This window comes from Thunnus maccoyii, chromosome 16 (genome assembly GCF_910596095.1).
Source record: "Thunnus maccoyii chromosome 16, fThuMac1.1, whole genome shotgun sequence".
In the NCBI taxonomy this organism is placed as follows: Eukaryota; Metazoa; Chordata; class Actinopteri; order Scombriformes; family Scombridae; genus Thunnus; species Thunnus maccoyii.
Window position 1 is genome coordinate 13,582,850 of NC_056548.1, and position 11,057 is coordinate 13,593,906.

At 40.0% G+C, this 11,057-nt stretch overlaps 1 protein-coding gene across 5 annotated transcripts in view; it reads left to right on the forward strand.

The window, feature by feature from the left end:
* qkia (QKI, KH domain containing, RNA binding a) overlaps window positions 1-7,945 on the forward strand; it is a 79,025-nt gene extending 71,080 nt beyond the window's left edge. Inside the window, exons 5-8 of one of the 5 annotated variants that reach the window (XM_042388269.1) lie at window positions 1,185-1,272; window positions 2,697-3,137; window positions 5,139-5,213; window positions 6,466-7,945. In XM_042388269.1, the coding sequence (XP_042244203.1) occupies window positions 1,185-1,272; window positions 2,697-3,137; window positions 5,139-5,213; window positions 6,466-6,482 (621 nt within the window). In that variant the 3' untranslated portion in view covers window positions 6,483-7,945. The other 4 variants (XM_042388268.1, XM_042388271.1, XM_042388270.1 and 1 more) reach the window with 4 other exon arrangements.
* The last annotated feature ends 3,112 nt before the right edge of the window (window positions 7,946-11,057 follow it).

The window sequence follows — 11,057 nt, forward strand, 5'->3', positions numbered from 1 at the left end:
CTCTTCCTCTCTCGGTGGCTGTGTTGAAGAGGAGTCTCAGGGGAGGGCTTAACTCTGAGCCCTCGTTCTTTTTTTTCCTTCCGTTCTCTCTCTCTTTCCACATCTTTCTTTCCTTATTGTCCTCTGAATGGAGCGGCAGGCTGTTGTTGAACTGTGAATTAGTCCAGGAGACAGACTCTGTGCAAAGATAGAATAGAGAAAACAGAGGAGGTTCAGCATCTACCTTCCTGCTTTTATTCCTGCCACCACTAAAAGGCTAGTCTGCCTTTATCTGAATGCACATGATGCGTACATGCAGATGTAGAGTGCATATGCATTAGCCACCTGTTTTTGTATTTGTTAGTTGAAGTGATGAGCGAACAATTTTTTTTTTTCCTTTTAGCAGCAAAAGGCATGGAGTCAATAGTTCACCTAAGGTGGATCTGAGGTCAGCAAGGCTTCACCCACCTGTCTTTGCACACTTCAGTTTGGAGAGTAATTCACATAAGGCCCTACTTAAATTATGATGTACAACCTGGAAAATCACAGGGGCTTTTGTGTTGTCATGGTTATTGAGTGTTCGGTAGCTTCAGGGGAAATGGAGTTGGGGGTGGTGGTGGTGGTGGGGGGGGGTGGAGAAAGGAACGGGGGAGGATTGGGTGGGTGTGAGTGGGAGGAGGGGTGCTATCTTAATTGCTTTCCGTGAATAATTTCAGTCCCCTAATTTGGTGATAATGACAGTGGCTGCTGCTTTTGTATTTATTTATCCAAACATTAATTGACAGGACTGACATTAGCCAGGGCGGTTATTGCGCATTTGATTGCGCACAAGGAAGCAAAGAAAATTACAGTAATTATCATTGTGATATGGATTATGAATATGCATTCCCACACTTATGACACATGTCTCTGTCAGCATTTTAGGAACAAGGCACTCTGCCATGACAACAGCACTTCAGCTTATCACCATCTCAGTTTCCCCTAAGCCATTCCAACCAGTGCTTGTGGAGAACAGATGACATGTCATTTCCAAATAATTTAGCTGCCCCACTGTAGCTTTTTTAACAACACCCGGACATGTAGTTAGGCGAAATGGTCGTCATGCGGATTGTTTCAGTTGGCCTGTAAAGGGGCCTCAGCTTGTGTGGAATTAATGTGTGGTGTGTGATATTAAAATGTCTTTTTTTTGTTGTTTTTTTTCCCAGGCGGAGGGAGAAGACAATTTGAAGAAAATGCAGCTGATGGAGTTGGCGATTCTCAATGGGACATACAGAGACAACAACATCAAAACACGTAAGCTGCCATAAACATAAACACAAACATAAATCCATCTATTCCACACCATACAGAACAAATCTTTTAACTGCATAAACCACATTTATTATATATGATTTCTCTATTTCTCATTAACTAATACTGTTTACTCTCATGAAATTAATGTGTAGTCAGATCTCCTGTGTACATACCATCATATTATCTTTGACCAGTAGCAGACCTCTCTCTCTCAAGCTGTCCAAACAATTCATGTTTACCTACCCGACCATGAGTAGGAGAACCTCCATTTCGTTCTTCTCCATATTTCTTTCCTCTTCATCCATCCCTGCGTCCATCCTTTCCCCTGCAATCCACATGCGATCGCTCTATATCACTTGCTCTTAGCGGACTCTTAACTTTCAGCGCACTGCTGGAGCCCACCTGCTCAACTCTGCATGTTAATCACTAGTTCACACATCTACAGTGTTTGCTCCTTTATCACCGCCTTGAGTGTGATTTCTACGTGCATAATCACATATGTGATTTGGATATAAATAAAATCATATAAAGACCAAACATTTTATGCATTTAGAACTTTTTTTTTCACTTGAACCCTTGGATTCTTAAATATCATTCAGAAATTAATTTGAAAACTAACCTATAATAAATTCTTCCATATAATTGTATTCAAAATCATTCAATGAAACTCAAAGTGATTCATTTGGCTGTTAGATTAACATATTTATCATCCGCTCAAATTGTTGCCACGATGAGCGGGCCCAACACTTAACGATAGTAATAATAGCGCTTGATTTGATTGACTTGCCTTTGGGTAAGCTTTTGTGACATCGATCATAGCACATGCTAATGTAGCACCGCTTGAAAAATGATTTTGTTCCTCTGTATGTAATACAACCTAAATGGACTGCTGACCGTGTAGAGGATCAACATTCTTAAAATCCCTACGAACTTAAGCATCGTACTCGATAATCTTCACATCATTCCTCAGGTCCTAATCAGCCTTTGTGAAACTTTGTGCCTCTCCTCTACCTCCAGTCAACAGCTCCATTTCTGTTGGTGTGCATTGTTTACCTCACTTAATGCCATTTCCAGTAGATGAATGTATAGCTGCTGTGGTGATTGGTATGCTTTGAATGCATTGGGATGACAACAGCATTTTGTGCTTCTTGTGTTTTGGTGTGAGGGGTTGTTTTTATTTTTGTTTTGCTCTGTTGACTTTTTATTTGCAACAGATTGTGGCTTTTGTGGTGCACCACCATGATCATTGCATGGACTAATTTTCCCTTTTGCCCCTCTTCTCTCCCCTCTCTCCCTGCCACCTTTTTTTCCTCCTTTCATATTTTCACCCTTCACTGTTCATCTGTGATTATGATCAAACGCACTATACTTTTGTCTTTTGTCCTCTTTCTCTCTCCTGTCTTTCGCTCTCTTGCTTATGGCAGCCACCCTTGCGTTTTCTCTTGCAGCAGCGGCAGCAGCCGCTCAGGGCCCCCGTCTCATAGCGGCCCCCACAGGTCAGGTGTTGCCTCCCCCGGCACTCCGGCCCCCAACACCAGCTGGGGCCCCCATCATGAACCTCATCCGGCCCACTCAGATGGCTGCCATGCTGCCCAATGGCACCCCCACCCTGGTGCCTCCCACACCGGATGGCGGGCTTATCTACACCACCCCTTACGAGTACCCTTACGCCCTGGCACCCACCTCCCTGCTGGAGTACCCCATCGAGCACAGTGGGGTTCTAGGTAAGAGAGCCTGGGGAAGCATGGGTGCAGCAGGTACAGCGGCCAACTTTAGCCAGCCTGGACATGAGGGCAGCTTGTTTTACCCCGGAGCTGGGGTGCTGGACGCGGCTTCCATGAGCCACAGTCAGGACTTGTTGAAAGGTAAATATGTCGTGTCCACCTGAGGATCAAAACAGACAAACTCACAGGGTGGATGTGCTGGTGAAGCTCTTGATAATGGGATGACCAACTGTGTGGCTGATATGGACATTTTAATAAAATGGCAAAAGGGGGGCAGAAATTACCTTGTGAAGGCTAGGCTCTTTCAAAGTTCTCTTTATAATTTAGACTAAGGTTACTTTACTGTTTTACTTAACACTCTTGCCAAACAGTTTTGCTCCCAGGTTTACACTGCCTCTTTTCTGCAAGGTTTATATAGGAGGACTTGCCTCAGTCTGAAATGAGGCACACTGACAGAAACACGCTCACATACTCGCAGCCTGCTCTCTAACCTTTTCATGCACTGGCCTGGAGGCATATTCAGTCTGGCGGCAGATCCCCTCAGATTTCTACAGCTTTTGAAATCATTTCTCTGTGCTGTTCTCTGCAGGCAGGCCTTGATGCCTGTAGATAGTCCCTCGCTCACTCCCACTGGGGATGTTCATTAAATTCCTCCAGTCTTCCCTTTTTTTTTTCTTCGCCTTCCCCTTTCTCCATTGTCTTAGATTCACCCCTCTTGAACTTGGGCTGTGTGCTAATACCTGACGTTCCTCTCAGTTTCTCTGTCAGGAGTACAGTTCAATATGTGGGTGTATATATTATATTCATTCTCAATGGTGCTTTAAGCTCACCGCATCTGCTACCAAAGAGACAAGTGAACATCTATTAAAGAAATAGAGTCTGATACGAACGCCATATGTCGTATTGAGGCTATAGCGAACAAAAGCAAAGCTGTTTCACATATGAAGACAGAAGATGCCTTTGTCAGTAGCTGTCCAGCTTTAATTTGACACAGTGCTCCTTAAATGTTGTCATCTTTTGGCAGCAGCAGACACAAGTGTGATTTTAGCTGACCTGTGTATTTGAGGTGCCTCTGGGACTCATGTGTAGAACAGACAGGGGCAGCTGACTGGCTTTTCTCTCTTTAACTTGCAGGGTTACACCAGCTTAGTGCATTTTATTTACTCACACTATCGATTGGTGCCTTCAGCAACACAGGGCCCTGTGGAACACACTCACTCCTTATACTCACACACACTCTCATGCACTCAGCTTGGCTGCCTGCGCTACTATATCTAGCCGCCATTGGCTTCACTGAGAGTAAGGAAATGTTAAGCCATCTGCTGCTTCAGAGTAGTGTAGGTGGCCGCATAGTCATCAGCCAAAACTTGCTCTTAACTTGACAATGCCACAACAAAATCTTTGTTGAAAGTTAGAACTTACTTCAGATGTCCACTGTACCTTTGGGAAGGCTTTTATTTTTTATTTCTCAATTCCTGCACGCGTCACATTTTTGTAATACTTGAACATACAGCGACACGCAAAACAGTTTGTTTGTGTCATGTATGCTTATACGAGGCAGTGTCAGCCACTGCGAGGAGGAAGAAATCAGTTGTGACAAATATAGGAGGAGAAATGACAGCGTCTGCTGCCAGCGAGCAGATTGACCTGGAGAGAAATGGTGAAAGAGAAAATGAAAGAGAGAAGGGAGAGGCAGGTGGTGTCTGGCACTATTCAATTACCATCAGAGCTGTATTGGATTTTCCCACCTTTCAAAATAAAGAGACAAATTTCTCTCAGTCCCCCTCCGGATCCCACAGGAAGAATCACATAATATTTTCCAGACAGCCTCCATATAACTCTGAGCACTGTGGAATTTTATTACTTAAGTTATGCATTTTTAAATACCAAGTAAAAACTCCAAAAAGGTGTTGTTATTATTTTTTCTACTGCATTTTTCTACACATTAAAAAAAAAAAAAAGATGTGTGGTGTGTATATGTACTATAATCTGTATTATGTTGCTATTCTGTGTATTGTTGTATAATCCAAGCATTATAATGACAATGGTTAAAAATGTGAATGTTATTACTGTAAAAGATGACTGTTTTTTCCCCTGTTCAAAGTGAATGGTTTCTAACCTTGTGGACCTGTTACAATCTAGGTGCAATGGCTACTAAAGTGAGACGGCATGACACGCGGGTCCATCCTTACCAAAGGATTGTGACCGCTGACAGAGGTCAGTTTAGTCTCTTAGCTACTCTCTGCTATTGACTGATGCATTTCAATGATTATTATGCCTATTAATGCCTCAATGCCTTAGTTGGGAATTTGTATATTGTCTTTATTGTATTTTTTTTTTTTTCCTCTCCCCCCACCACCTTTCCTACCCCATACATCCACACACCAGCTAAATGGTTGATTGTGGTATGCACATTTTGTTTACATTTAGTACTTAACATATACAGTATACGTAGGCTGTGTATATTTCGAAGCTCAGGCAAAAACAGCTTTTGGTTTATGCAGCTGTGAACCCAGGACAGGTAGTACTTGCAGGTAGTGTTGATGGTGTTAAATGACATTCCTCTGACGTGAGATTATAGCCTAAAATGGGGCAGGCTTGTTCCCATACATGATTCATCTCCTCAGCTCATAAGGAGCAAAGAAAAAAGGAGAAGCATTTCTATACTGTATCTGAGAGCCCTAGCAGGCGGAAGACAAGTAGCCATGCTGCTACCAGGCACCATTTCACCTTGAAATTTAAATTTATTTTGGATTTTTATTTTTCTATGGAAGATAGACACGCACAGACATAAGCTGAGGTAGCTTGCATTCTCTCCAGTGTATTGCAAATATTGAAATAAAGCTAAAATACATTTTTAATATTTCAGTTGTACATGAGGTACTGTCATTTTATATTTGAGCATTTTATATCAAATGTATTTATGGTTCTTGTGTATATTTATATTATATAAAACTATACTGCTAAATAAAGAGAAAGAATCGGAAAACATCGATTCATCTATTCATTGCACATTTAACACTAGTCACAAGTTATCTCTCACATAACATTAGCTATCCGTAAGTCTCCTTACCACTAATCACACTGTTTGTAACTTGCACTCCAACTTGACAGACACTAAAACACTAGATTTTTTGTTATTTTGTTTGTCTGTCCGACCTCTCTTTGCTTCTGTTTTTTTTTTTTTTGGTTTTGGGGGCAATGTGCGCTTTAAATAAAACCACCAAGCTACCTGATTCAGGGTGGGGGCTTAGTAGTACTTGGGATCATGATGTGACCGCGTCATGATTTATAATGAGATTAGCTGGGTTCATCTCATATTGGCAGGGGAATTAGGAGCAGGGGGCGACATAAGAGATTGCATTCATTTTATTGTTAAAATGATGTCATTCCAGTCTCTTCTTGCTGACACTAATATCCTTTCTATCTTTTTTTTCTGTTTGTTTTGTTTTTGTTTCTAACCACCTAGCCGCCACCGGCAACTAACACATGACCTTCTGACCTCTGAACTCTTCACCCAATGACGAGCCGCCCCAAGCCTGCCTGCTGATCAGTTAACTGGTAATTGCCTTTTGCTAGCCTCTCGGACGCAAGTGAGAGAGAGAGAGGCGCCTGCCCGTACAGTTACCCTAACACGTTCTGACAAAAAATAGAAACCAACGCAGAATCTTCACAGAAACACAACAAAACCCAACAAAGTTGTGTAATATTCATTTTTTCCCTCTGTTCATTGAGTTTAATTCCCATTCTTTCTCTTTCTTTTTCTTCATGAATCATATACTGGGTGGATGTTTGTGGTATTACTCATAAATCTGCACTGAATTATATAGCAATAAAGACCCCACCCGCCCTCCTTAAATCGCTCTGATTTGGTGACCTCACATGTACGAATCAAACAAAGGTCAATATCTATTTGACGCAAACCATTTGGTTTCAGAGATATGACATAATCCCGTTGAAATGTGCACCACCCTCCTCCCCCATCCAAAAGAAATACTTAAAGCCCCCTAACTGCTCCCACCCTGTTCCAACACCCACCTATTGGGAGAGAAAAAGAAATAGAAGGAAAGAGAACATACACTCACATTAACTTGTTTAATTTCTCTCATTTTTCACATGTAGTGCAGTTGTTGAGCTCTAAGATGTAATTATGAGCTGACACATTCTGGGTGTGCCCCTCAAACAGCTTTCTGTCTGTTTTTTAAAAAAGCATGGCTGAAATGATTGCAAAAGAAGCTTTTTATGATTTATGTGTTGTTTTGTTTTTTTTTTTCTTCTGTCTTGTTTTTTTGTTTTTGTTTTGTTTTGCTTTACTTTTGAGTCATTTTCTCCACTTGATTTTAGCTTCTCTGTTCATATTTGACTAATTAGCTTTGCTTAAATTGACTAGCCAAAATAAGGCAGGTGGTTATCTCTGGAAAAACAAAACGCAATCTTATGTTTGACGCAGGCTGCTGAAACTAAGAAATGATGAAGGGCAAAATGGGAAGGTCATAATTTGGGATGATGGGTTTGTGTGTGTGTTGTTTTTTTTTAATTACTACTACAATGAAAGTAGGGTGTGCTGAGGCTTTGGGGACATTGGAGCAGTGCTTATAAGCTACTGACCATTGCTACGCCCCCATCCACACTACATCCATTATACAGTGCCTGATGTATTTAGAAAAAAAAAAAAATATCTCAATGAGTTAGCTGAGCTGTGATCGAAAAGACAAAAAAAAAAAAAGTATCAAGTGTGCATATTTAGCCAAAGGGTTTTCCAATGAATTATATATCTGCAATTATGCATCTGTCTCACAGAGGGCTCTCTTTGTGATTTTTAGAGTTTGGAAGGGTGTGAATTTGTGGTGCCTGCCTTCAGCTGGAACAGACAGCCAGTCAGTTTAGATGATTTTTGACTCATTAATGCTCTTTTTTTTTTTTTTTTTTTTTTTTTTTTTTTTCTGAGGAAATGAAAGCAGGCAATTAACACTAAAACAACCGACTCATTTACAGTACATTGCTAGGGGGAAGGGCACTTTGAAGTTCTGTATATACATGCGTCTAGATACCTGGCTTCTATATTAAGTTGTTTCATCAGCCACATTGCCAAAAGAGTGTTTATTTTGTTTTATTTTTCATTTTTTTGCATCTCAATATTTGGCCAATATCTGTTTCATGTGTTTTTTTTATTTTTAACCCCAGTTTGAAATGTTACATCAGTCGGGATGTCAGGTGGGCATAATCTGAGCCTTCTTGCAAATTAGACTAATTATTTTTTGAGTTTTAATTATTTTAGTGATGAAACGTTCATTTTTATTTTTTTTTTAACACTTGACAAACCACCCGAAAGCGCATCCACAATGTGTCACACCTCCCTGTGATGGTAGTCTAGCTCCTGAGCCCACACTCTTTTGTTTAACTCTCAAGAAAAAAATAGGATGTGAAAGCCATGCCTGCCTGTTCAAATTGCTTTATACATACGTCTTATATATATATAAATATATATATATAAATATATAAAAATGTAGATATCTGTCATTGCATATACAAATACAGAAGAGAACAAAAAATAGATAATTTTACAGGGTGCTGGAGAAGAGAAAAAAATTAAAAATCTATTTTTGGCAATTTTAGCTTTTGATACTTTACTTGCAGATACAAAATCTGATGAAAAAAAAAATAAAAATAATAAAAAAAAAAGTTTAAAACAGTATAGGGGAAAACAGAAAAACCGAGTGGGTGAGGAAAAGTGCTGTTACCCTGGATATGATTAGAACGGAAGATGAAGACCAAAACAGTCATAACCCTTAGAACGATGGCGAGGACGAGAGCGAGACAAGACGCCCAGAGAGTTTTTAAAAGGATCAAATCAAAGTGCCTTATCAACAGTGGTTTCTGTTTTCTGAGTATTCCAGTTGTGTTCAGTAATATCCAGCACCCACCAAGATGGCGCAGAGAGGAATGGCTAGTGTTACACGCTCTGAATAGTTGAGCAGGGTAGCTCCCACCATATAGTGGCGTTACCGAAGTTACTCTATGCAAAAAGAATAGCAGTCGTTTTTGACCAGCTAAATATGTGCCATGGTTTTGTCTTCCTGAAATGATTTTATTTTTTTCTTTTACTTGATGGCCCTTTACTCTGCTGTATGAGCAGGTTTCGTTCTCTTTTTATTTAGATTTTAAATGATCATATGAAATATTGTCTTTTGGATTTATTTTGGTGACTGTGACTAACTTCCTAGAACAAATTGAACTGCCAATAGCAATGCAGTAGTCTGCCAGAACATGTTTTGATCATGAGCTGAGAAAAATACATAATATTCAAGGGGATGGATATGAAATGGGAGGTCATTCCCGTTGGCGTTACGCCTGCTTGTTTCAACAGCTGCAAACTGAAAGCATCCAGTCCATGTCAATATCTCTCAATGTCAATTTGACAATAAAGCAAACTATCGATACAATCAGGAGATTTACAATGGACAAGAGAAGCGCTGAATAATGAAACGAGCAACTCTATTTCACAGCCAAATAGTTTTCAGTTATTGAAACAACAGACAGTTTATCGCTGGAAGGTAAAACTCATAATATTGAACTGAGGAATTCATAGATCCCGATATTACCCTTGGCAGTTTGTTTTTCTATTTATAGCTCTTTTCATCATGCTGTTACACCGAAAGGTCAATGAATTTTTCTTTTTCAGTGTTATTATTTTAAATTGAAATGCAATATTAAAGTGGAGCAAGTGATGGGTATTCAGCATTTGACAGTATTAAGAAAATTCCCTCTGCAATGTTACAACTTGCTGTGTCATTGTGAAAGGCTGGATAAAGTCCATCAGGTGAAAGGTTAACTCTATACCTACCGTATTCTCTCTGGCCTGCCTACTACATGTATGATAATGTAATTAACAGCCATTGTTACAGGTTTATAATGTATTTTTCTAATCTCATTTTATATGTATATTAATCATGTTTCTGAGTGCTTTTTTTTTTTTTTTTTTTTTTTTTTTTAAATGAAACCCACTGCAACTTTTTTTCCCCCCCTAAACAGCCCTCTCTTCCTCCCCCCTTCTCTTTTACATCTTGAAAACTGTCTCTTGTGGGGAGTGTTGCCTTTTCCCTGTTATATTTTGTTTTGTTTTCTTGCCAATTCCCAGCTTGTTTAACTCATTAGCTACTTTATTAGTTTTCTTGTCATAAGTATTTTTACATGCTTGCATTTAGTTTTCATGGTGTATGCTGTTATTTTTCTTATTAACCTCTTGGCATTTATTTTAATAAAACATTCTTAGTAAGAATTTTACTAACTTGCTGATATTTTGTCTTGTGTTTTTAACCAGTTTCATGAATGTATTACCTTGGTCTGGTTCACGGACTAACACAATTAAAACTGGTGTCTGGCCACCACTTACACTGACTGATTGACACACACACACTACATAAAGACACACACACATATACACACAGCTCTACATACAATCACTCAACACACACACATACACATACACACACACAACCTAACTGGAAACTGCACGAGTTGATAAGCGTCCCTCACTCCCGCTCACGCATTCTCACCTCTTGTGCTGGAGAAATCTGCTGACACTCTTCATACTTGCCCTCCCCGCTCCGTTCCAACACCGCTGCTGTGTCTCATCGTCTCTGCTCAGAGACAACTCTCTTGTTAGTCGTCCTGTCCTTCTGTGTCACCGAACCTGCGAGACGGCAGGGAGTGTCGTAGTGTCGGGGTGTAAGCTGCACGTTACTTGAGGTCACTGATTAACTTCCTGGTCAGTTGTTCTCTCCTTGAACAAAGCACACTTTCCTGATTCGAGTACGATTTGTCTGTACACAAAGGTTACAACTCTCATAGAGTCTAAAAAAAAAAAAAAAAAATCCCTGAAGATACAACATTTCCCACAGATATCCTCTTTCTCTAATCGTTCGGGATCTTTGCAAAAATGCTGCATATTAGTCATCTCAAAAGGATTAATTTTACTGTGAATTATATAGAGCAGAACATCTCATCATCGCCACACATTGTAGACGTAGGGAGTAATTTACAACAAATTTATAGGACACA